At 44.8% G+C, this 27,780-nt stretch overlaps 1 protein-coding gene across 1 annotated transcript in view; it reads right to left on the minus strand.

Annotated features, from left to right (window-relative positions):
- Window positions 1–244: 244 nt before the first annotated feature.
- Window positions 245–27,780, minus strand: part of LOC138510678 (vomeronasal type-2 receptor 116-like) — a 57,181-nt gene continuing 29,645 nt past the window's right edge. The window contains exon 4 of the mRNA XM_069626457.1: window positions 245–1,149. Coding sequence (XP_069482558.1) covers window positions 245–1,149 — 905 coding nt within the window. The remainder of the gene's footprint in view (window positions 1,150–27,780) is intronic.

Genomic DNA, 27,780 nt, shown 5'->3' on the forward strand with positions numbered 1-27,780 from the left:
CCTTGTATACATCTCAATAGTGGTGAAAGTGCTTGTTCCTTGCAAAGATTTGCCGAACCTCAATGTTTCTTCCATTTTTCTATTCAAGGTTAATTCACTGTTTTCAAACTGGTCCACTCTAATCCAAGTCCCTGAGCCCAAATCACCAATAAATTGAAGCTAGAGACCCTCTCAATATTAGACAGACACATTTTACCTCTAGGAAGTACACAAATATCATACAACACAATATAATTGTAGGTGACTATGAGTTACTCTTCGAATTTCCATATTCTTTGGTGTTTATGTCTGGTCTGAGCAGAATGATGTAACATTTGGGGATGAAGATACAGCCCAGCAGCCCAGCACTGGAAGCCAGCATGGCGAAGATCTCCACGGCTACCATGTACCTGCCCTTAGTGCTGAGGTATGCTGGGATAAAAGATACCCAGACGCTGCAGAACACCAGCATGCTGAATGTGATGAGCTTGGCCTCATTGAATCTGTCAGGGAGGTTCCTTGCAAGGAAAGCCACCATGAAACTGGCAAAGGCCAGCAGTCCCATGTAACCAATCACAGCATAGAAGGCAGTGCTAGAGCCCTCAACACACTGCAGGAGGATCTTCCCAGTTTCAGACTGCATGTCAGTGTGAGGGTGAGGTGGTGAGGTCAACAGCCAACAGAGACAAATGAGTACTTCTCCCAGAGTGCACAAGAGGACCATAAAGGCAGACACCCGGGACCCCAGCCATCTGCTCAATCTGCTCCCAGGCCTGGTGGCATTAAAGGCAATGACAACAGTTATAGTCTTAGCTAATACACAAGACACAGCAACAGTGAAGATAATCCCAAATGCAATCTGTTGGATCAGACAGGTAAATTTTGCAGGACGTCCAATGAATAAGAGGGAACAGAGAAATGTCAACATCAGGGAGATGAGCAATGTGTAGCTGAGATCCCGGTTATTGGCCTTCACTATAGGAGTGTCCTGGTATCGGAGAAATATTCCCAGCACTCCAGCTGTTATTATAGACAAGACAACAGCTACAGAAGCCAAGCCCATGCCCAGGCTATCATAGTAGGAGAGGTAAACAGTGATCTTCTGAATGCAGCCATCCTTCCTGGTGTTGGATGACTGGTCCTCAGGACATTTCAGGCAGTTTGCCATATCTGCAAAAACAAAATAAAGATCTGTTTACAGGAGGCAGAGTTTATTTTAATCTGAAATTGCTGATTCTGTTTGCATTAAAATTCAGATCCACAAGGGATCTACTAAGATAACTCAGTGAGTTACACATTCACTGCAAAGATCTTTATGTAAACTGAAGAGTACAGTTAGTAGTTACTACTATTAAAGGAAGGCAACATAAAAACACACATTAGTATTACTACTTGTATTGTGTATGCCTAACCTGGGAGTGGGGAGGCATTACAGGTGCACATGTAGCAGCACATTTAATAAGTAATTAGGTTCCTCTCACAATATGAGTGCATTTATACTTCAGTGTTACAGAATTATCATTTTTCATGAACATTTATGCATCTATTTTCTTGTTGGTGTTTTTTGAGGCACCAGTCACAGAGCCAGGTTTTAGAGAAATGGAAGTTGGGGGATGAATAGCTGAAATAAAGATGATAAAGGGACAGAGAGAACGCTTGCACAGCTAATCAAAACGTGGCTTCCAATTCCTGCATGTGGTGGTGGATTGACAGAGGCAGGAGCAACATAATCACCCATCACTGTGCCTCCACAATTGTAGACTTGGTCAAACGTAACACAGATGCTACAACCTCTACTCTGGGAACATTTTGTGTGTAGTCACTTCTGCGCTTCTGACACGGGGCCCTGAATATTTTGACATTTTCCCTGAGGCTTTTTACACAATATTTACACATCAAAACAATAAGCAGGAATGTGAATGCTAAAAAAGAAACCATGGGACCACTGGTCCCTTACCGTTAGGTTACACCAACGGTAATGCTGTCTGCCTGTGTTTAAGAGCTGACTATGTGGGATGTGGTGGTGGCCCATTTTATTAATTATAGGGTGTCATTTCCAGAAATCCCTGTGCAATTGAAGTAGGAGGCCCAAAGTCCAGACTTTGTTATTAAGAATGAGTGTGTGAGATTTGGCTATGGCCTTACATGGCAAAAGCTGTTGCCTCCCTCAGAGAGGGAGGAATACAGTAGACTGAATCGGATGTTGAAGAGTAGGGTACAGAGATAAGAAAGAAGCTGAAGTGGTTGAAATAGGGAGAACATGTAATGGGGGAAGAGGAAGAATGAGGTGGTAGTACAGGGAGAAGGGATAGAGGAGCGGCATTATGAAGTATGGGGATCTTTGGATAATGGAGTACTGTGACATATAAAGAGGTAGGAAAAGGAAATAGAGGACTGGAACCAGCAAGAGTGATGCACAGGTAATCAGGTATAGTGTGAAGGAACAGGAAGGGTGAGGTAAAGCAAAAGATTACTAATGGGAAATCGGAATGAGGAAGAGGTAGATGGGGTAATGGGTTTATTGGAATGAGGAACAGTGAGGCGGGATAATGCAACTGATTACTAATGGGATACCACGATGTGGTAGAGGGAGACAGTGTCAATGCAACAGATTACTAATGGAATACTGGACCAGGAAGAATACGGATGGGAAATGTGGTACTGGGACAAGGAAAAGTGAGACAGTAATAATGGGGTCCTTGGACAAAAGTTAGATGGTGTAAGGGGGTAATGGAAAAAAGAAGAGCAAGGCTAATCTAATGGGGTACTGGGACACAAAATGGGATGTAAGGGGTAATGGGAAACTGATAATGCAATAAATTACAAACAGGGCATTGGGAGAAGACAAAGGTAGGGACACGTGGTACCAGGAAGAGGGACCAATACAACACACACAGGCCCAAATTTGAGTGAAAAGATTCTTTCGAAAACTGAAAATATGCATCTTCATGTCCACATTTGAAATAATCCTTGCATGGGGTGTACCACAATTCATTTTGCCCTCTACTTGTAACATATTTTGTACAAAGGAGGAAAGAAAGGATGTTCTTATTTATTTTCTCTTTTGCATCTCAATGAAATAAAGAATACGCCCGAGAGTTTGGTTGACTGGGTTATGCAACACATTTGATTGAGTCATATTCTTCGGGACCATCATCATACTAGAGTGAGTTATATCGCAGTGTGGTATTAGATGCACAGTACTTACTGGGAGTCAGGATAAGGCAACAGATTTCTAATGGGGTACAGGACAAGGCAGTGGGGGGCATGGGTCATGGGATCCTGGGACAAGGAAGAGGGAGGTAGGACTAATGGGGAACCTCATTGAGGTGGTGTGAGGCAGGACTAATGGGGATCCTCATTGAGGAAGGGTGAGGCAGGACTAATGGGGATCCTCATTGAGGAAGGGTGAGGCAGGACTAATGGGGAACTTTGATGAGGAAAGGTGAGGCAGGGTAATTAGCTATTGTGAAGAACCTGAGTGGAACCTCATACCCACTGCCCCTGGATTCTCTTCTCAGGTTTCCAGGGAAAGGCCATAGCCTTTGGATTCTGGCCCAAGGAGTGGAGAAGTGAGGGATGGTCACCTGGGTTAAGAGTCCTTGGGGACTGGAGAGATGGAAACCTTAGGTGAGACATGGTATCCTTAAATACAAAAAGGAGGTGGGGGAACATATTTTTATACTGATACACCAATAGCAAAATGCAGGGATAGGTAGAACCTATAAATATGGCACAACAAGTGCTGGTGAGCAGTGTTAGGCCACAGGTAGGGACACTCCTACTCTGTGGAAACCACCATCCAATGAAGGAAAATTCAACCAACCATTAAACCACACAAAAAGTAAAAAAATAAAATGGCATTTTATTAGAACAAATCGATTAAAAATGTCAAGGTCAAAACAAAAAATAATAACTCAACATACTTTGCTTCTCCTGCTGATTTAACAGATATTTAACAGGCAAAAAAAGAAAAAAAGAACAGGTGAAAACCAAATTAAAGTAGGTTTACAAGCTTGACGCAACACTGAAACTGAATCAAGCTAAACATTCAACCAAGAATTTTCAGTAGTTGGCCGGAAGTTAACTAAAATCTCAACTGACCATTCAATACCATACCACTCCGTTTCCATTCAGCCCAACATGTTTCATTCCTCACGCACTACTTACATACTAAAATCAAGGGAAATTCTTCAGGGGGCTAGTTGCCTGTGAACTGTAGGCAATGGCCCTCATTACGACCCTGGCGGAGATCGTGGTGCAATATGCACCATGGAGCACGGCGGAAAGCTGCCGATACCGCCATGGGGGTTGGCGGATTTACCGCCCCATTCCGACCTTGGCGGGGCGGTAAATCCCCATTCCCCATTTTACCCTTCCCCATTCCCATTTTTGCCCCATAGGGTATAATGGGAGTGGGGAAGGCGTTAATTACGCCACCGTAAAATACGGTGGCGTAATTAACAACAAGGTCCCGTAGCGCCATGGATTTCTCCGCCCGGAAAAACCAGGCGGAAACCGCTCCATGGCGCTACGGGAACTCGTAGTAGGGCGGAAGGGTCCGCCGCGAATACCGCTGGCGTAAACCCACTCCGCCAGGGTCGTAATGAGGGCCAATGTGTTTTATAACAGAAACAGAAAACCACAATGATCTTCAATTTCAAAAACCGAATCGGATGAGGCAGAGAGTTGTTCCTCCCAATCTATAGTAGCAGTCAGCTTATGTCATGAGCACTGTTTCCAAGGAGTCAGGACAAGCCCAACATCCCCGGAAGCAGGCTCACAACCCTCGCCCCTGGTCCCAACCGACCCCTATCGGGGCCCTTTGGACCATGTCCTGGCGCCGTTGGCGCCAGGCTCATAAGAATCACCGGTCCCGGCGCCAGAGGTGCCGGGCTCATACTTTGTGCAAAGGTGCTTGGGTGGACTTACCTGTAGCAGACCATGCTGCATACTCACCTTCACAAGTCCTGGCAAGATGAAGCCCCAGCCTTCTGCTGGGAGGGACTATTTTCCGGATCTGGGACTACTTTCTTACCTGGGTGGGGCTGGCACCACTCCTTGACTCTGGAACACAGGAACTCTTTTTCTCTTGGGCGAGGCTGAGGAGGAAGACACCTAATAACCTCTACACTATTTAAACCACACCCGATTGGAAGAATGTGCTTTGCGTTATTCTGCATCTGCAGCAGGACGCTCACCGAGTCAGCTCCAGTCTTCCAGTGACATCTTCTGCTCCAGCACCTGTGGAAACAAGTCTGATCTTCACTTACCTTCCAGGGATCCAGTCTCCGGCCGCATCTGTCAGCAAAGGAACATCAGGTTAGCAAAAGGCAACGCTTCAGCAGCCGCGCTTACTTACCCTACCCATCGACATCTTCCGCTGCATCTCCGCACCTGCAAATCAAGAAAAAGACATTAAAGAGGTACGAATAAAACCCGTCAGCAAGCATATTACTTACGTGCTCCTCCACGTGCACGGACCTTCATACTTACGTGCTTGCACGTACCTTGGCGACGGTAATACGACTCCTACAGCACCCAAAACCTGCAAATAGAGAACACGGGACTTTGAAGAGGGGTCACTGCAAACGGCCCATCTCCCCCATACTCACGTGCATCCTCACGTGCAGCATTCTCTGTGGCCACGCCCTCAGCACTTCGGCACCTAAGAAACAAAGGCAAAGACTTCATTAAAAGGTGCTCTCTTTTGGGGCCACGAACTTTCCAAACTTACCAGCATCCGCTCGTGCAGAAAACGACGACATCGCTTCTTCAGCAGCTTTATACCCTCTGAGGCTACAAGAGACTTAAAGCATTTCCAGTGAAGTAACTGGACCCCAGCACCCCTGCATCAGTCGCAGGATGGAGAGCCCAGCATTCACATATCTAAGGTGAGAGCTCATTCAGACTTTGGGCCTCAGGGAAAAGACGAATAAGGAGGAGAAGCCCAACCAACAACCAGCCATTAATCCCTTTTTCTTCCACCTGCAGACACCTTACTCTACAAGTCAGACATTCCATTAGAGGAGGTCCGGTCCAGAGAACCATCCGAGTCCTGCGCTTCTCAATTGAAGACACGGTAACTGTCCAGCCAGGATCTGCGCCTCCGTGGGAACCAGGTGAGCGTTACAGCTTATTCCTGCTGCATCGACACTTATTACTTGGTCGAGTAAGAGATGGCATGTTCTCACTTGTGGACAAAAATAGGACAGGAATCAAAATAGGGCTTCATGTCCAGTGGGGCTAGTTAATGAGCCATCAATCAAAATAGTTGATTATAATTGTCAACCTTTAAACTAGAGAGCTTGGTGCTCTAGGACCATGAAGGTTATCCGTGCTGCTGCTTAGAGTCTCTAAAAAAGGGGAAAAGGGAAATGCCCCATTTGGCCACACTACATTACGTGCTGGCGCTCAATTCTCATATGCATATTGACACTCAAAAAGATACAGAGAAAAAATATACACAGAAAAAATACAGTGCGTGCATGAAGCAGTCTATTAATTGATTGTTATGAGAAGATGTATATCTGTACACGTGGTATTAATCGAGAGTTCAGCTCATGAGGACTCTCCTAAACCCTGTTACTCCTCTTATATCAGCACTCACCAGCTCGATCCTCTGTTGCAATTTCCCTTAAAGATGAAAACTGTTGTGAAGGCTTCCAGACTGTTAAGAAGCAGCACCCAGCCTTCTTAGGTTGACTTGCTAGGTTTATTTCCAGCTTCTTAGTTACAGTTACAAGTACATGAGATATAAGATACAGGACAATAACTAGGACAACACCAGCTCCCATCACCCATTTTAACTGTAACTAAGAAGCTGGAAATAAACCTAGCGATTCAACCTGAGAAGACTGGGCGCTGCTTCTTTACATCGGCAACGAGGATGGGATAATAGCTAGGACAACACCGGCTCCCATCACCCAGGCAAGCCAGCTGTAACTGCCCCCACTCAGAACTCTCACACAGAACATTCCACCATTCACTTGTCAACACTCCACGTGACATCACTAGCTATAACACATCACAGACAGGCACTACACAACTTTACCCAACCACACATACACAGAGCACATCACAGACAGGCACTACACAACACACCTCCCTCCATTACCAAACACAGTAGCACGTGACACACCACACGCAGACCACCACTTCCACAGCGAGCTCACCACCATCACGACAGCTTCTTTATATTGGCGACAAGTCGGTCTTTAGTAGTGAACCTATGTGCACCAAGTTGGAAAAGATAACAAAGGAACCTGCTGCGGGGGTGCAGGAAGGACAAGGACAACCAGCAAGAAGAAGGACACCACCGCCCCGCAATAATAGTAAGCCCCATCACCCAGGGTGCAGGGAAAGGGGAGGAAGAGAGTTCCAAAGGAGGTGGGATCAGCAGCCCACAAGGTGGGGGAGAGCTGACTTCTGGGTCTCAAGACAGATGCTGGGTCATAAGGTGAAAGAACGCTCGAGAGGAGAGCTGACCCCTTAAGGAAGGGAAGCTGGAAGGAGAGATGTTACGCCCTTAGGTTAAAAGTGCTGAAGTAAGAAGGAGTCTCCCACAAGCTTAAAGGGAAAGACATTTCCATAGGGTGTGGATGGAAGCTGCTAATGGGCGTAAGGGCTCATAATGAGGGAAGGATGTGGGCAAGTGGGTCCAGATGCCCCCATCAGCAGGACAGGCAAATTGTCGTATATCTGCTCTGACCCCTAATTATGGCCATGATAAGCAGTGGACACGCGTATACATGGCTGTGTGTGTCTAATGGAGCTGAGCGTGGTAGTGGACGGCTGAAATTATTCAGTATTCAAAGTGTCCGACTGCCATAGCTGCTGTAATGGTTTGTTAGAATGGAAAATTGACTCTATTGCGTAGTGCACTTACGCTGCTTTTTCATGAACAAAGCTTCACCTGCGATCCTAGTTGACTATCTGTCATAGTCACGTGATTAAGATACAGCTTATAGTATGAGAAAAGGACTACAAGGCCTCACTCGATGTGATGAGGATGACATGGGAATCACGAGAAAGGTGTTGCAACGTGATCCCTGTGTTAGGAGAGAGGCGTTAATTGATCTGAGTTGCAGCGCATCATTAAACAAAAAATAGGACAATCGTAATGTCTGACATTGGAGGGCAGACTAGGAAGATTCTGAGCTTGGGAAAAATGTTGTTGTTGAAAAGGCAAGGTTCGACGCGGGAAAGATCGTTGAAATGTAGTTGACTTGCCCTGAGAAGAAGTTTACGTTCCTGGATGCAGCATTGTGCGTGAGATGGAATAATACGCAATGTGTATCCTTTGCAGGTGTGGAGCATCTTTTTAATGAAATTGTGTATTATTTGTTATAAGACCCTGGTATTGTGAGTTTGGTTAAGCGTTTGGTTGAATTACAAACATTACGGTAATGTTTTGGGGTTTAAGTTATGCAGCAAATGTTTTGCAGTGTAATGACACTAGTGACATGTGCATGGACAGGGTTATGCATGAGGTTAGTAATAACAAAATTTGAGGCTGTTGCAGGTTAAAGCCGAGAACAGGCTACGGTACTAATAGGATTTTAATGGTGTACTATGTGTTTTAAGACTATGGGAATGTGACATAGGCATAACAGAGCTTAAGTGGGATGTTGCTTAGTGAGTGTTGTGTTTTAAGTGTGAGGAGATGTGATGGCTAGGTTTTGGATAGCTAGCCTAACCTATTCAATGATTTACAGGTTTTGGGTGCCATACACCCATGGACTTTTAGCTGCAGTGGTTATTTGTACTATAAAGGCACAGGGGAATGAATGTGCATGTTTGTGCAGGTGTGTGACAGTACTAACATTTATGAGGCTTTGCAGGTATGGGTTGCTTGTGAGAGACATGGACTTCTAGGTTTCTAGAGCCGATAAATGTCTATGGACTTTTAGGTTTAGTTAGAGTCTAGATAAGACTATGGACTTTTAGGTTTAGTTAGAGTCTAGATAAGACTATGGACTTTTAGGTTTAGTTAGAGTCTAGATAAGACTATGGACTTTTAGGTTTAGTTAGAGTCTAGATAAGACTATGGACTTTTAGGTTGCCTGAATTTACAAAGACAAATGGTTATTGCATTCAATGGTTCTACAATGCATGGGTTTTTAAGCTGGCTCTGATGATATGTATCTTTGGGGACGGAGTCAGTGATGAGCTTGGTAATGGATAGCATTCACTGTGAGCATGGTAAATGCGTGGCTGTCTCTGTGGTTTTGCGAGAAAGTATGTCAGTATGGTGTTACGACTATTCTGGTTTAGGTGTTGCAATGGGCGAGGTTCAGTGCATCTTGCCTGGGCGATGTGGTTGCTGCATTGGTTTGGTTATTTACACGGTTTATGTGGTTTGGTGAGGTTCTACCAGCCATGCTCTGTTTTAGAGGGAGGTAGCACGTCTGCTCTATTAGTTTGGTCCGGTTATTTATAGAGTTTATGTGGTTTGGTGAAGGCCAACAGCCACATGTTGGTTTAGAGGGAGGTAGCGACTCTGCTCCATTAGTATGGAAGGGTTAGGATTTCCAGAGAGGTGGGAGGTTTTGAAGGAGGTGGCACCTCTGCTTGTGATTTTGTTTTTCTCTCGTCACAAACAGTAGTAAGTGAGGATAAATGTGGGGTGTATAGGAGGGGATGCCCAGTGTAGGCCCATTGGGATGGAGTGCGGTGGAGTTCTGAGGTGATGAGAAATGTTTTTTTTCATATTGTTTGTGGTGTTGTGCTGGACCTTGTTTTTGTATGATAGGTTTAATGTCCCGACTTGTTGAGGTGTTGATCTGAGCTTAATTGGGTGTTTTGTCAACCAATATTAGTTGATGGTATTAGGAATGACTGGCCAGCGTTCTTAATGTGTTTGGTGGTTTGCACAGCTTGGTCTGGTGGTAGGTGCTCAGTCTGCCAAGTCGATTTTTGGTTTTGTGTGAGTCGCAGTGATATGTGTTTCCACTGTATGTGTCGCCTTTGTGGTGTGATGGTGTGGTTGATTTTTGGGGCATTTGAGGCCCAACTGTGCTCTAGAGTGGCAGTCTAGAGGCACACTGGACTTCCAGGGTAGCAGTCAGAGGCTCTAGTCATATAGTAAGTGCACTTGCAGTGTGGGTGTCCTCATCAGGGCTCCCCCACCCTCCTCAATTCACTATAGACCACCCAGACCACACTGCCCCATTCTTATGCTCACTGACGGAGGCTTTAGTCATATACTAAGTGCACTTGCAGTGTGTGTGTCCTCATCAGAGCTCCCCCACCCTCCTCAACTCAATATAGTCCACCCAGACCACACTGCCCCATTATTATGCTCACTGTCAGAGGCTCTAGTCCTATACCAAGTGCACTTGCTGTGTGTGTCCTCATCCATGCCCCATGTTACTGCTCTCGATTACTTTCCCTCCTCAATAGCTGCCTATTCATTCCCAGCTACTCTGATGCTATCGTAAAGACACCCTATTCTGAGACAGCCTCTGCCTCCTATTTTGTTTTCTATTTTATTTTCTACTTACATGTTTGTTGAAATGTCAAAATGGCATCCCAAACTTCAATAAATACAATGTAATACAATACAGTGAACAGATAATAATCTACACACATATTGTAACTGTGGTTCTAGAATGCAATCTGTATCTTGCTGTGAATGCTTATCTTAGCTTCCTCCTTCCCTCACTGACCTCCCTCTCTTACCCCCATTTTTCTATGCCATATACTGTACAGGCTCTCTGAGGCAAATTGTCTATGATGTGGCGTGTTCTAAAACTGCACACATACATCAAATACAAATATAATTGCGACCACTGTTATTTTTACTACTTAAATGAATAGTGCTACTAGCTGACTACTACTTTCTCCAGCTGATTCAAAAGCAGACTAGTGTCGAGAGAGACATTTGTCTGAGCCGGAGCAGGTACTGGAGTCAGAAGAGTCACTGACGGAGGCTCTAGTCCTAGACTAAGTGCACTGGCAGTGTGGGTGCCCTCATCAGAGCTCCTCCACCCTCCTCAACTCACTATAGACCACCCAGACCACATGACCCGATTCGTATGGTCACTGTCAACAATATGTTCAACCTTGGAAAGGAAAAGTCTTCACTCTGTTCTCAAAGTTGTGAATCAAAGAGAAATTTCATCAACAAAAGTTCCACTGGTAACAACTCTCCTTTTAACAAAAGTTCCACTAGCATCAAATCTCCTCTTTTGGATGAAGTTTTCAATTTTTTACTTGAAGCAAAATAGCCCCAATGGCAATCCTGGCAACAAGGCTTTGTCAATCCCACAGGAAGACTTGCCACAGTGCAAAAGAAAATGCAATATCCACACTGTTAATGGTACACAGTTCTTGGTTAACAGTTAGGATCCCTTGAATTAAACATTCAAAATGATATATTTGTCAGGTTTATGTCCTAATACTGATGCTTCTACTTAAACAACTATATTTCTTTGTATTTTACCTAAGTCACTTTTGTCCCACAGTACGTCACCTTGCTTTCGACAAATGCAATGTAGCATCTACTGATAACCATATATACCTCTTGATTTTCAATACTTTGGACTACTGCTACAACTTCAATTACTTTTAGACAGACATTGGAAAGAGAGATTTTACAATACTTCAACCTCTTCAGGTAGGTAATGCACTGTTCCTCCAAACTGCTTTCTTCAAAGGGGCAGCCTCTTAGCCTCTCTTGTCTAACTGTCAAAATTGATAACCTATGTTTGCCTTCCACACTCACTTCTCTCTGGTATCCGCAGTCTTGGGAATTACAGGTGAAGTCTGCTTCAAAATATGCTTGACAAGCAGAAAATTCCCCTTCTCCAACTTTACCTGCACCTTTCCGTCAGCTTTCAGCCCAGCAAGTACCCAGAAGCCTTGGTGCCACTCTTGTAGCCTCAGGTAATAGTTGTATACGTGTGGGTATAGGCCAATTAACTGTTAGACACGCCACAGTTTTGCTGAATGGCTTTAAACTTTGGCTTTAAACTTTGAGAAAAGGTCAGCTTCACAATTAGTATGGGGCACCTCTTGGCTTCAGGCAGTGCTTGGTCTCTTCTTCAATCTCTTCTTCAATCGTCCAATGTAAGATATGTAACTTTTATATAAAGTATACGGTTCAGTCTTTTGAGAAAATCTACAATTAGGCACAATTAGGTGAAGCCCTGAGGTGGAAAGGGCTGTGGAAGCAAAGCTGTTTGCTGTTTGGCGAGTGGAAGAGCGTTTCACATCTATCACATCTATCAGGGAAGCCCGTGGAAGAGGGGGAGAGGTGCGTGTGCCTTTAACAGTCAACAGTCAAGCTGTCAGCTGACGAGTCAGCTGACTACCCAGCTGACTACTTGAGGCCGCCTCCGTGACCCTTGCGGCGTGAAGCCCTGAGGTGGAAAGGGCTGTGGAAGCAAAGTTGTTTGCTGTGGCGAGTGGAAGAGCGTTTCACATCTGTCACATCTATCAGGGAAGCCCGTGGAAGAGGGGGAGAGGTGCGTGTGCCTTTAACAGTCAACAGTCAAGCTGTCAGCTGACGAGTCAGCTGACTACCCAGCTGACTACTTGAGGCCGCCTCCGTGACCCTTGCGGCGTGAAGCCCTGAGGTGGAAAGGGCTGTGGAAGCAAAGCTGTTTGCTGTTTGGCGAGCGGCGAGTAATGGCATCTATTCAGTCCCCTGTGCTAAGGACCCGGGCACAGAGGCGGCGTGACGGCGCTGCGGCTCCTGATGAGACAAAGGCTACTTGCCGACCTTCTCGTTCACAGAAAGTAAGTTGCTACCATTCATGCACTTCCGAACCTGGGTCTGTTGAGTATAATGAAGGTCTTAGTCAAGCACACGTAGCTCAGGATTGCGAAAACGTTACGAGGAACATTGCTAACCCACCCCCTCTCTGTGACAACGTGTTTGCCAATATAGGTAGCATGTATGATGCTAGCGCAGATGCTTTCACAGGTTGCGCCATTACTCATGGGCGGTGTGGGGGGGACGACGAATGGCGTGCGTTGGATGACGGCGAGCCCCTGCAGGCGCTTGAGGGATCGGGATGTGGCGGGGTTCTTGAGGTCCCGCTGAAGCCCCTCGACAGCGACAGTGATGAACCGACTGGACTTTGCCGTGGCGGAGCTCTCATCCCGGCTCCCAATGTAGAGCGTGTCTGTTTGGACGCCGCGCCCGCGAGCAATGACGCCGCGGCGCAGGGTTTCGGAGCGCGTGTGTCTTCGAGCTCGCGCGGCAGAGTTATTTCAGACTCAATCACAGCTCGAGTCCTCAGCGACGATGGAGCAGCGCCCTCTAGCAATGAATTAACGGCAGTCCAGGAACTTGACCAAGAGAAGGAGCTGATTACTGTCGTAAATCAGTTCGCTGGGCCTCGGCCGTCCACCCATTCTTTTTCTAGTTTACCTTGCGATGAGGTGGGACCCGTTCCAAATGACTCTTGCATAAGGATTACTGCGAGTTCTCCAGTAAGCGCAACCACGAATCTGACCACAGTGGGTTCGCACGATGAATTCGGATATATGAACGCGACCAACTTCAGCAAGCAACATAACATTCTTAACACAAGTCTGCACGGCAGCGACCAAAACCGCGTTCTTAATCTGGAGAATGGTATAACAGATGAGCCAGAGGTACGCAATTCAATGCTCGCAAGAAGAGATTCCCTTGGGGTAGTGAACAACGTCCTTCAGAACTTAACGCGCCTGAACAAAATGTGCGCCAGTAAGACACCCAAAGAGCCGAACCTTCCAGCCGAACTGAAAGTAAAATCTGCAGCAAAACGCAATAACAGCCAACTGTCGGGAGCAACTTCTGACATATGGCCTGACTCATGCTACAAACGGTTAAAATCAACTGAGCAGTCCTTAAATGCCGATTTGAGGCACGAGACTTCAGAATTATATTTGACTTCCCAAAAAAGACTTGCCACCTCTAAATGAAAGTCCCATGGAGCCATTGATGAATCCGATGGCAACGACCATTCCTTACATAATGACTCTATGGATTCCTCACTAATGGAACGCCCATATCCGAAAATTCGTCGTGAGAAGGAGCTTCTTATGGCCAGTCCTTCTGAGCTACAACCTAATTCATCTGGTATAACTCTGCCGACGATGCCTTCAACAACGGAATTACAAGCTCTCTTTATGGCCTCTTCGTCGATCTCATTGGCCCCGTTTATGAAACTGTACGAAATCATACATGAAGCCACTAAGGATTTAACAACGGTGGTCGCAATGATGAGCTCAAAACTAACTCAGATAGAAAAAACTTGCGACCGCTCGTATGTCGAGCAACACGAGTGCCTTAAAAGACTGGAAGGAGCGTTTGTCTTGTTAAATGAGAGCAGGAAAACCGACTCTTCTGACAAAAGATTGTTCGCCGAAGTGGCTCGAGAGACTCTTGTCCTATTTAAACACGACACAAAAATTGTAGGTAGGCGGTTGTCTGAAGAGTGCCTATGTAGCAAGCTCTCTAGCACGAAAGTTAAACCTCAGGCTGAACAAGCCCTTACTGAAGCATCAAAACAACAGCACTCCCTATTGGACTCTGTCTCTATCCAAGATCCTCCTTGCCCTCAGTTGTCACAAGCAACGCATAATACCCTAGCGGAAGTGGATCCAGTTTCGAGCCCTGCAAAGGCCTTTGTAGTCCCTCATGACTCAGGGCTCCCGACTGTCTTATCTACCTCAACCACTGGCTCTTGCTTAGCGACAAGTTTGCCTGTAATAAACAGTCTCAATCTGTCCTTTAACACAGTATTTGAGCAGTCTAGAGGTGCTGCCAATAAGGCCTCTGTTGACCCCCAAACGGCCTCTCCTTCGGGTATTGGTACTATAACTGAAACAACTGCTGAAGCTGTGAGTATCTCCGCAAATGAAGGTTTACCTAAGGTTTTTTCCATTTTTACACGATCCTCCAACGCCACAAGGAACTTGGCGACTTCGCCTTCAAAACCAAACCGCGCTGTAACCAGCAAGAAACCGAAGAACCAAAAGACAAAGAAAAACGTCTCAAACGGATCTCAGAAATTTTTACGAAATATAAAAATGGCACAGGCTCTTTCTAGTGACTCGGCTAAAATTTCAACGGCTCAAGCCCCTGTATCGAGTAACGCCTTAACATCACAAAAAAGTGCCCATTTGACTTCAGCTAAACAATCTCAAATAATGAATATTACGCCGTCTGAGGATGGCGTGACTGAAATCCTGGACTTCTCAACCTATGACGATCCAGATCTTGTAGAGCTAGATTCTGTTTCATCTACAAGCTTGGATGTGCCCCAAATCACCGCGCCATTATCTAAAGTTGTTTCGTCTCAAGGTTTGGAGATGCCTGCATCACTATTGGATAAAGTTGCTTCAAATCCTGTAATAACGAATCAGCCGTGCCCCAAGGAGGTTATTGGTAAAAATCCTATACTTAAACACAAGTCTTATGAAAGACATTGTGAATTGATTGAAGCTTGTGATAATTCGATCACCTTGTGTCCGCCAGCAGTTAGTCCTGTGTTTATGACCATGGCTGATAAACGGAATTTTTGCATAGCTCAGGCGCAAATCAGCAGACCAGGGGGATCCTCGACATTTCCATGTCCCTTGATCAAAATAGACAAAAATAAGGAGCCCGAAAAATTTCAACTGGAACGTGTTGAGAATGATCTTATAGAAAGCAAGCGAAGGAGATTAAAAGAATTGGTGGTCGAGAGACGTCCTCAAACTTCACACGATAAGGGCCGAAATTCAGCACCGAATAAAGTCTGTATATACAAACTGGCAATTGAGAGCTTGGAACCAATCGCGAACCTGATCTTGAATCGAAGAACGATCCTTCAATTACTCTACCTTGTACCAAGCCTACGAACAATTTCCTCGAATGACATAAAAGTCGTGGAGTTCCCAGCTGAGGGCACGAATGACAAGGTGTTGCTTCACTTTACATCGAACCTTCTGATTACGTCAATTTTAGAAGAAAATGTGGCATTGTTTTCATTAGGTTTTGATGTTTATAATCTGAACGACTCTGATGAACCACGACAAAACTCTAGTGGAATATCCAACAATGGAAAGGACGTTCCTTCGTCTGCCGCCGCAGCACCAATACCGTCGAAAGAAGTGCCAACAAGGTCTCTGGAAGGGTCGTTTCACTCGACAAATACCGGCACCCAAAGTCTCAAGCAAGCACCATGCCGGCTAAGGACCCCTCCTTTTCCATCTAGCGAGATTTCCTCTAAAAGGGACGGCTCCGATGCTCAGATAAGAATCACAATTAAAAGAAAGGATTCTCTCCATGGAAACTCCAATGAGCGTCCGCACTCGACAACACCTGCAGCTGAAAACCTAGAATGGAATTGGATTGCTGGGGCTCTAAATGTGAAGAAGAGCTTATAATGCCAGGACCTTAAAGCCCCTACCATCTGCTCTGTTGCTTCCTGGAATACTCGAGGGTTCTTGCACCTGTTTAACACACCTTGGTTAGAAAACCTCCAACTTGTGTGTCTACAGGAAACTTGGCTAAGCGAGCTCCCACTCATAGCGGACTTTGAGTCGGTATTAAATCCGGCCATAAAAGCTAGGTTGGGCCGCCCTATGTCAGGGCTCTTAACGATGGTCAGAAGAACTTCTGGCTGGAGTGTCACAAAGTCCGTTAATCATTCTCCATATATTCAGGAAACCATCATTGAGAAGTCAGGGAGACGGAACTTGCAGAAGGACATGATTATAATCCTGAACGTATATTGGAACCACCTACGCACCGGTAAAATGGAGTTCATCGACCAGATAACCGGTGTAATTGATCATCTGATGGAACACTTTGTCTCTCCAAAGATTCTTTTGTGCGGCGACCTAAACATCGATCTATGCAAGGATCCACAGTTAGTTCATAACTCACTGGCACATGCTTGGGCATCTGAAATGAAGTTACGTAACTTTCAGATGCTGAATGGCAACACGTGCGGCGACTTACCATCTAGGCAAACATGGCATCGCAAGGACTCATCCTCTACAATCGACTATATGTTCGCATCCGAAGCCTTGCATCCGAGGATCCAATCATTGAGAATTTGTGAAAAAGACCAGAGCGACCACAACAAGTTGCTCATGGAATTTGTATCAACCAGCACTATTCAAAGGCCAAAATGGACTCACAACCTCTTGGTCGAATCTAATAGGGTCCGCCTAAGACTAGAGGAGAGCGAAGTGAAGGGGGTGATGCTCCAGTATTGTCATCTGAGCGCAGATCTGGAATACGAACATCTCCTGTCACAATTTAAAACGGTAAAAGTGGGTTCTAAAAACCCCAACATGGCCCGTGTTCACCGCTTTGATTTCGAGATATTGACGCAAAAACGAATGATGCGCACTACCATAAGGAGAGCCAAGGCTCTTGACAGGACTACTGGTAAACAAGAAACAAAGGCGGCAAAGCAAAAATACATAAATTGGCTGAAAACGCACAAATATATACAAGTGCAAAATGATGCAGAACAGATGTTAAACACCCTGAAAAATAAAAACACGAGCGATTTTTGGAGAATCATTAACAACTTTCAGGCTCCTCAACTGGCTCTACGGTCCAGCATGGTTTCCGAAGAAACCTGGATTAATCACTTCGAAGCCTTACATAAAGCTAAAATCCCGGAAATTACCACTTTGGGTCCGACCGTGACACCATGGAATCTGATATTTCCAAGAGAAGAGATTGTGTCCATCATTAATAAAGCAAAAAAATCAAGAGCTCCGGGACCAGACGGGCTCTCCAATTTCACGATCAAACAACAGCCTGAGCTATGGGCTTCCATATGCGTATCCCTATTTGATAGGATTTGCAAATCTCAAAAAACTCCGAAATCCTGGAAATCTGCTGTGATTGTCCCAATATTCAAGAAAGGAGACAGAACTTGCCCAAAGAACTATCGTCCTGTGGCTTTACTCGACAGTTTGGGGAAAATCTATGCCACAATGTTACAACACAAACTGGTGAAATGGGCAATCGACTCTAACCACATAGACAAAAGGCAATCAGGCTTCGTAAAGCAAGTGGGCTGTTCTCTGAACTTGCTAGCTATAAATCTGTTGAAAATGGAAGCATTAAAATCTAAATCTAAGATCTACTTGGCCTTTATCGACTTTTCTTGCGCCTTCGACATCATCGATAGAGCCGGCTTGTGGGCAAAACTGCAAAGTTGGGGATGTCCAGTCGATTTAATGGCAGCAATACGCGAATTGCACTCTGAAACCTCCATAAAAATCCGGCTGGATCAATCTGGAAACGTAACAACACCTATCAAGACCCATAAAGGGGTGAAGCAAGGTTGTCCCTTAGCAGCTGCAATATTCAGTTTATTTATATCCGATATTGGACTGGCATTCGACGAAGTAAGATCTTTTCCGCCGAAGATTGGAAAGACCTGCGTAAGCTGGCTGCTATATGCTGACGATCTTGTTATTATGGATCAAACTCCCATAGGTCTACAGAGGAAACTGAACGCAGTAGCACGATATGTTGCATCAAACCATTTGGTAATAAATACAAGGAAATGCGAAATTATGGTGTTAAAAAATCTTAACAGTGGAAGACAAAACACGAAAAGCCATCCAAGATGGTACTTGGGTAGGGAGGCTATTCAGACAACCCTGAATGTAAAATACCTTGGAATGTTACTAAATTCATCAGTCAACGACGGCCCATGGTTGTCTGAAAATAAACGTAAATGCAAACAATTGGCCAGTCAAGCGGTCATCATACGGAACAAATATGGGAAATTTTCACTAAAACCGGTTCTTACCTTTTATCACCAGAAGGTAATCCCAGTATTATTATATGGCGCAGAAAACGCCTTGGGCTGTAGTTCTGACACATGGTCTTCGCTGGAGCATTGCTTTTGGTCGAAGGTACTGGCGTTGCCTAGGGGGATTGCAACAGCTTGTGTGAGGTACGAACTTTCACTTATCTCGTTACACGCAAGGGTGTGCTGGGCCCTAATAAGCTTATTTCGGAAAACACGCCAGCGCGAACACATTCCACAATTTGATATCTTTCACGACCCATCTCCGGCAAACAACAGCATGTTATCACTATGGTCGAAAAGATGTGAAGATATCTTAAGAAATCATGGGATTAGTATGGACCAGCTGCATAATGACCCGAACGCTGCCAAATTAAAAATCTGGTGCGCAGACTGGGACCAAACTTGTATGCAACGCAGCTCAGCTTCTATGATGAAGGACATCCCGCTCGAGACAAGGCCTTTTAACGTCTTACAACGTTACATTGAATTATTTCCAGACCCACAGGCTCGAAGAGTGTTCATGCTGATGCGGCTGAACGCATTTAAAACCAGTGAACGGCTGGTGTCTTGGCGTTCAAATAAAGTTGAATCCTTGATGTGTAGATTATGTACCAAAGATAAGGAAACCCTAAAGCATTTGGTCCTATTTTGCACTAATCTCCGCTCTGAAAGGACAATCCATCTGGGCCCTTGGGGAGCAAACTACCCCTCCCGTTGTGCAGACGATTGGTGGGCCCACATGTTTCAAGGATGCGACAGGAAGCTGATATTACCATTAACTCGATTTCTGATGGTAATTGAAAATCGACTGAACTCATTGTCAATTGAAGCTCAAGGAGGCCAATGTCTTGCATAGTCGTATGTGATCTTGGTAGGGGTATTGCTAAGTGACCCTAAGGGATGGCTAAGGGAGTGTTAACGGACAATTATTTTCCTGATGAAGTGTTGTATTGTGTGTTTGTTTGTAAAACATTCTCTTTTTCTTTTTAAAGGTTTGAAATAAACTGATAAAAAAAAAAAAAAAAAAAAAAAAAAATTAGGCACACATCACCACGCCTTGATGTTGTTTTCAAGCTTAAATGTGGGTATGTAATTGTATTCTCATAGAAACAAAGAGTTCAGGCCTCCTTGGGGAATCACTATAAGGCACACTCAACCACTCTTTAATGTAATTGTTCCACGGTAAAGATTGTAACTTCAGTATAATCAAGGTTGTTCATAAATGGTCGTGTCAGCATTCACTCTCCATAATTAGGAACATGCAACCACTCTTTCAATAGGAACAGCCTTCTACTAGTGGAACAATAGGCATTAGCAGCATTTAACTTCCTATGCAAGTAAGAAGGAATTTTGTGTGTGTGTTACAATTCCATTGTTCAAAAGCTTTTTAGCATAACTATCAACTTCTACTCGCTTCAGGTCTTACGCAAGTAGATAAGGATCTCATTACTGTTAGCAGCAAGGTTTGTGCAATGTTTTAGAACACCATACTTCACTCACCAGCTTCTGAAACAATTTCTCTTCTGGTCGCACTGCTTTCCCAACATCTACTACAACTTCTACTAATTCTGGGTCACTGAGGACCCACACCCTTCTCCTAAACAGATGTCTCTGGTGCAGCCATTTGTTTTGGGAGTCTACTTTAATCCTCAGACCCTCACCTTGACAATTGTTATGTGGTGCAGGTATGATTGGATGGTGGAGAGGGATTGGGATGGGGAAAGCATTGTGGGTGTATGTGTGTTAGGTGTGTGAGTGTTGGTCTGCTAGGGATAGGGGAATGATTGTGGGGTATGCACACAGGTGATCTGGGGCAGAGGTAGAGTGGTGCAGCACAGGGGTAGTGGATGAGGGAGTGTGTGTGGAGCGAGACGGGAGGCAGGAAAGAGGGGTACAAGGGAAAACACCCATGAGAGAGAGAAAACAGGGCGAGTGATGGGGAGAGGGAAAAGGCACAAGCGGAGCTATTAGGATTTGTTTAGATTAGGAAGGTCGAGCAGTTTCATATACTCGTACTCATAGGCAGACATTCGGGGTGAGCAGTTGGGGGGAGCAATTGTGCTTGACCACTTGTCCTGTCGAGCACTTGTTGTCAAGCATTAGACATACAAGCTACAGGCTACAGTCCTCCTTCCTCCTTAACATCTCTTTCCCCTGAGCCTTCTCTGTCTCCTTCCACTTCCACTACTCTTTACTTGCCACACTCCACTAATACACCCTCACCCAAATATCAAAACTATCTTATGTTTTGAATGTGTCAAGACTAGATGCAAGCTACACCTTCTGTCCTGCAACAGAGCTCCCCCACCCTCCTCATCTCAGTATAGACTACCCAGACCACACTGCCCCATTCTTATGCTCACTGACGGAGGCTCTAGTCCTATACTAAGTGCACTGGCAGTGTGGGTGCCCTCATCAGAGCTCCCCCACCCTCCTCAACTCACTATAGACCACCCAGACCACACTACCCCATTCGTATGGTCACTGTCAGAGGCTCTAGTCATATAGTAAGTGCACTTGCAGTGTGGGTGTCCTCATCAGAGCTCCCCCACCCTCCTCAACTCACTATAGACCACCCAGACCACACTGCCCCATTCTTATGTTCACTGACGGAGGCTTTAGTCATATACTAAGTGCACTTACAGTGTGTGTGTCCTCATCAGAGCTCCCCCACCCTCCTCAACTCAATATAGTCCACCCAGACCACACTGCCCCATTATTATGTTCACTGTCAGAGGCTCTAGTCCTATACCAAGTGCACTTGCTGTGTGTCCCCTCATCCATGCCCCATGTTACTGCTCTCCATTACTTTCCCTCCTCAATAGCTGCCTATTCATTCCCAGCTACTCTGATGCTATCGTAAAGACACCCTATTCTGAGACAGCCTCTGCCTCCTATTTTGTTTTTTATTTTATTTTCTACTTACATGTTTGTTGAAATGTCAAAATGGCATCCCAAACTTCAATAAATACAATGTAATACAATACAGTGAACAGATAATAATCGACACACATATTGTAACTGTGGTTCTAGAATGCATTGTCTATCTTGCTGTGAATGCTTACCTTAGCTTCCTCCTTCCCTCACTGACCTCCCTCTCTTACCCCCATTTTTCTATGCCATATACTTTACAGGCTCTCTGAGGCAAATTGTCTATTATGTGGCGTGTTCTAAAACTGCACACATACATCAAATACAAATATAATTGCGACCACTGTTATTTTTACTACTTAAATGAATAGTGCTACTAGCTGACTATTACTTTCTCCAGCTGATTCAAAAGCAGACTAGTGTCGAGAGAGACATTTGTCTGAGCCGGAGCAGGTACTGGAGTCAGAAGAGAGATGCATCAATCCTGATCAGCTGAGCAGCTGCGCGTGTTAATCAGTGAAATGCGCTGATCAGCAAAAGGAATTTTCCAGAGGCCAAACAGGCATATGCAGCGGATAGATAGTGCACCAGCTCCTGCCAGTAATCCTTGTACAGGTGGGAAGTAGACTCTCAGAGTGTGGTGCCTGCAGATTATCACACTTACACTTAGGCACATGCAGTGGATAGATAGTGCACCAGCTCCTGCTAGTAATCATTGTATAGACTCTCAGAGTGGGCTGCCTACAGATTATCACACCTACACTTAGGCACATGCAGTGGATAGATAGTGTGCCAGCTCCTGCCAGTAATCAATGTACAGGTGGGAAGTAGACTCTCAGAGTGTGGTGCCTGCAGATTATCACACTTACACTTAGGCACATGCAGTGGATAGATAGTGCACCAGCTCCTGCTAGTAATCATTGTATAGACTCTCAGAGTGGGCTGCCTACAGATTATCACACCTACACTTAGGCACATGCAGTGGATAGATAGTGTGCCAGCTCGTGCCAGTAATCATTGCATAGACTCTCAGAGTGTGGTGCCTGCAGATTATCACACTTACACTTAGGCATATGCAGTGGATAGATAGTGCACCAGCTCCTGCCAGTCATCATTGTATAGGTGGGAAGTAGACTCTCAGTGTGTGGTGCCTGCAGATTATCACACTTACACTTAGGCACATGCAGTGGATAGATAGTGCACCAGCTCCTGCCAGTCATCATTGTACAGGTGGGAAGTAGACTCTCAGAGTGTGGTGCCTGCAGATTATCACACTTACATTTAGGCACATGCAGTGGATAGATAGTGCACCAGCTCCTGCCAGTAATCATTCTATAGGTGGGAAGTAGACTCTCAGAGTGTGGTGCCTGCAGATTATCACACTTACACTTAGGCACATGCAGTGGATAGATAGTGTGCCAGCTCCTGCCAGTAATCCTTGTACAGGTGGAAGTAGACTCTCAGAGTGTGGTGCCTGCAGATTATCACACTTACACTTAGGCATATGCAGCGGATAGATAGTGCACCAGCTCCTGCCAGTAATCATTCTATAGACTCCCTGAGTGGGCCGGCTGCAGATTATCACACTTACCATTAGGCTCATGTTGTGTGAAATTTCCTATGTTGTACTGTAAGCCTAAGGTAGCATTTCCTCGACCTTAAATATGTCCACCAAAGGAGAAACTCTTCAAGGTAATGGTAACCCTTTTATAAGCACTTCATGCCTCCAGTTGCCTTCAGCACAGAGATCAGGTGTGAGGTCATTACTACAGGTTTGAGGTTTTCAGGAAAGCATACCATGAGAATCTTTGCACCAGTGCAATTTCAATAGGGAAAATATTTTCTTAGTACAAAACACATTCATTCAAATAATTTTTGCACACAGTTTAAGGTCTGGAACTAGGGCAAACAATTCCCTTTTTTATCCCCCAGTCCTAGCACTAATTGGAACGGAAATGACAGGATGTGCAGAGGAGTTTTAGGGACAGAGAGAGGAAACTGATCCTGGGAACAGAGGGCACCAGGAGGAGAATAACATGAAATAAGTGAAGCGAGATAAGAGCGAGACCAGGGATGTAATTGAAGACACTGGAGTGAAAATGTTACAGAAGACAAGATTCAAAAGGGAGAAGAGATATAGAGAGTAGAGAGGGTGCAATAGAAGATCAAGAAGAAAGAGAAGAGGAGAGAAACAGAGAAGGTATAGACAGAGCGAAGGGGAGGAAGATAAGAAGCAGGAAGACCTTGGAGAAGAGCAGAGCAGAAATCAATACAAGAGAAGACTAGAATGAAAAGAAGAAGCTTGGTCGCCTGAAAAGAGAGAAAGGGTCAGCATGGTAGAGGTGAAAAAGAGCATAGTGACAGGATCGAGCAGTAGAAGAAATGTGCAGGGAAAAGTACAAAGAGGGATTAAACATTACAACCAGACTTCGAGCAGAGGGAGAGAAGGGAAGGGAAGGGGGAAGAAAGGGATGGGGGAGAAACAGTGGAAGGCATCATAGTGGACAGAAATAATAGAGCTGCACAGAGGAAGTTAGAGACAGCGAATGAGCGCATATTTGAAAAGAGAAGGAAAACAAGAATTATCAAGCGAGGAGTGATAAGAGAGTTAAGATAAGGAAGCAGATTAGGGTAAATAATGATTGCCTCTTAATATATATATATTTGTCCACACATTTCCTAATTGGAAGGACAGAGTGTCCATCAAGTTAGATCAAAACTCTCTCATTGGGTTAAGATTGGATAGCCTCACAATCACTCTTGGGTGGGTATCAAGTAAAATGAGACCAAAAAAACAAACACAATATAATGCAGCAGACATAATATTCTATAAAATACATATTCACTTACATAGTATTGTATCTTGGTTAATCACTTGGTGATGTGCTTGCAAAACATGTACAATAACAGTAATATGTGAACAGACAAGACTAAGGGGATACAGACAACGGTTCCACTCAACTCCAGGACTCACAATACAGGAGTATTACCTGGCAGGTAAGTACTAAGCCTATGTAAGTCCTGGAATCGATGAAAAAAAGGAATAAAACATAATCAGAAAGAAGCCGAAAGAGAAAATGAAAACAGACAAAAAAACGTAGACTTGCCCTAAGTAGGATGCATTTCCCTTTAGAAACCAGGAGAAACCATTTCAGTTACTTTATTACTTACTAGAATAATACAGCATTAACTACAGTGATTTATTATATTATATAGTCTTTTAAAAAACACAATCCAGGACACCATGTGGAACTAAGAAATGATGTCTCAGTTCAGGTAAGTACTTTTGTTAATATGTTTGAAAGAGTCTGAGAGCTTTCATGTGTCTCAAACAGAACATCAGAAGAAACAACCAGCCACAGGTCCAATGGGGAACCTAAAAAGAGTTCCACCACAGGGTTCCAACACCATCACTCATCAAACTGCTGGCTGCATAGGGGGCTCAGGTCCAGGAATTGTGCAATCACATATGATTGCACAAACCTACTTTGGGGCAGGGAGGAGAACATCCTATGCATCTGGAGCGATACCTAGCAGAATGAGACTAGCAATAGATTTAGGAATTGTGCACCCAGGCAAGGCTACTCACATAAGTGGTTGTAGCAAGAAAGTCCTAGCAGTGCCAGGTCTATGGTGATCATCTAGTAGAGCCATAAAAGGTCTCAGGTGCGGCTTAGAGGAAGTGCATGAGGTAATCAAGGCAACACCAACAAACCCTCAGGCACTCCCACCCTTCATGAAGATTAGGAAGTCCAGAGCACTTTACTACAGTCTACACCAGTTCAAGCCACAACCAATGATGCAGTTGTGAGCTCAAAATGAACTTTTAGCAACACAACCGCCATTGTTGCCATGCCACATGGTCCACAAAGACAGAGAAATGCCACAAAACAAAAAGGCTGGGATCTGGTAATTAAATATGCATTTATGCCCCATGCACTATCCATTGTATCTGCATAAAAGCCACTCCGTGCTATTTGTGAGACCTGGTGAGAGTGGGGCAAAAGCCCAAATTTCCCTAAACCCACGTGGCTGGGAGAAAGCCCTTATGATCCTGGCAAATGGGGCACTTCACAGCACAAAAACATACTGCTGCACCTCCTTTGGTCTCAGGATGGGTCCTGGGTCATTATGTTTCTGGCTGTTGTCAGAGTCCCTAGATAATTAACTTCTGAAATAACAAGTGCAAAGTATAATGCAGGTGTTGCACTGTGAAAACCACCCACACCTGTATTTGCATTTATTTGAAGAACAGGGATGTATATTTAAACAAAAATGATTTAGAATAACACATTTTAAGATGGCCAAAGTATTCCCACAAAGGGTGCCTGTACAATGGCATACAGATGAGAAAGAGTAGTGAGCCAGTTTATGAGGGTGTAAAAAGTGTGGACATATACAAGGGACAAAACAAACTGAAACAAAATCAAAATATGAAAGCAGGTGATTAACAAAGGCAACATTAACCTAACTGAGCAAGTGTTTGAAACTAAAGAGGAGTACTAATTAGGTATACAGAATTGCATTATCATATGATATGATATGGCATTTGTAACGCGCCTATGCACAAGTGTTTCAAGGTGCGATGAGCCAAGGGAGGGGGAACAAAGGGAGGATGGACAAGCGATCCTATTAGGCCAGCAGTCATTCAGATTGTGCAAGTGCGTGGGAAGGGGGCAGGGGCACTGCAGTACATCGTACAGGATAATAATTAGTGATTAAGCGTCACTGAAGGCAGTGGTGGAATCAGACAGGAAGGGTGGAAGAGATGCCAGTGGGAGCTCTCTCTTTATCAAGTAAGTGAAGTATAAGCCTCGCTTTGTAGAGATCCACAGTTGTTCTGGCTTTGATTGTTATGGGCAGTGAGTTTCAGTGGAGTGGGGCGAGTTGGGAGAAAGAGCAGAAGCGAAAGGAGGCACAGAGAGGGTATGAGACAGTGGGGTTGAGTGCTGAGATCGATCAGAGGGAACAAGATGTTGAGTAAACTCAAATGCAATTAGCCAGGTTCTGAGGAGAAAGACATTGATAGCTTTGTAGACTAGGAGAAGGAACTTGAAAAGAGAGATGTTGTGCTTAGAGAGCCCTTCAGAATGTGCATAAAGTGCCTTCCAGAATGTTGTCAAGGACGCAGGTTGAAAGCACTAGAGAAAAAAGGCCAAGGAGTATACTTGAGCAGTAGTCCAGTTTGCTGATCAGAGAGTTTTGTCGAGTGATTAGTAAGGAGCGGATCAATTTTCTGAATGTTGTGGCGGTCAGTACGAGCAGCAGAGGCAGCGTTAGTTATGTTATGTTATGTTATTTTGCATTTATATAGCGCCTTATATACCATTGGTATGGTCTGAAGGCGCTGGTAGGTTGAACGCCCTTGGGAACCGAAGTTCAGGTCAGTAGAGAGAGTAGAGGGAGTCCAAACGTGCGTGTGCGCACCAGGTATGTGTGCAGCTGGTGTGGAAATCGAGTGGTAGCTGCTTTTTAGCTGTAGGTGAGGTGGTTGAGAGGTCAGGAGTATGTGTTCGCTCTGGTCGGTTTTACCCAGAACAAGTGTGGCTGCGTTAGGCCTGAGGAGAACGCCTTGTTGGGGGTTGTGAAACCAGCAATGATTACTTAGAGTGATGTGGAGTAAGCGGGAGATGTAGATATGAGAACAGTTATACCGAATGGTGTCGTAGTATCTCTGTGTTCTAGATGAGTGGTGGTGTAAGGGGGAGAGTAAGCGTGGGGTGTGGTATGATGTATGTTTTCAAGTGTTTTCTTCATTCCAAAGCATATTAAGTATCGTCCGTTGCACATATTCGTCCGTTCCTCATACGCGTCCACTCCACACAATCGTCCAGTCATTATCATCATCTAGTTCACACCCTTGTACACTTCTAAAACGCTGTTGGGAACAAATCTGAATTCAACTTTCACAGAGAGGCTATTGGGTGCAACTTTCAAGTGTAACTGGGTACACTTCTAAAATGCTGTTGGGTACACTTCTAAATGCAGGTGGGAACAGTTCTAAATTCAACTTTCAGATAAGCTATTCGGTGCAGCTTCTAAATGCAATTGGGTACACTTCTAAAATGCCTTTGGATACACTTCTAATTGCAAGAGGGAACAATTCTAATTCAACTTTCTCAGAGGGGATGCGGGGTACAGTTCTAGTTGCGAGTGGGAA

The sequence above is a fragment of the Ambystoma mexicanum genome, chromosome 6p (genome assembly GCF_040938575.1).
Source record: "Ambystoma mexicanum isolate Mex_15411 chromosome 6p, UKY_AmexF1_1, whole genome shotgun sequence".
NCBI classification, from domain to species: Eukaryota; Metazoa; Chordata; class Amphibia; order Caudata; family Ambystomatidae; genus Ambystoma; species Ambystoma mexicanum.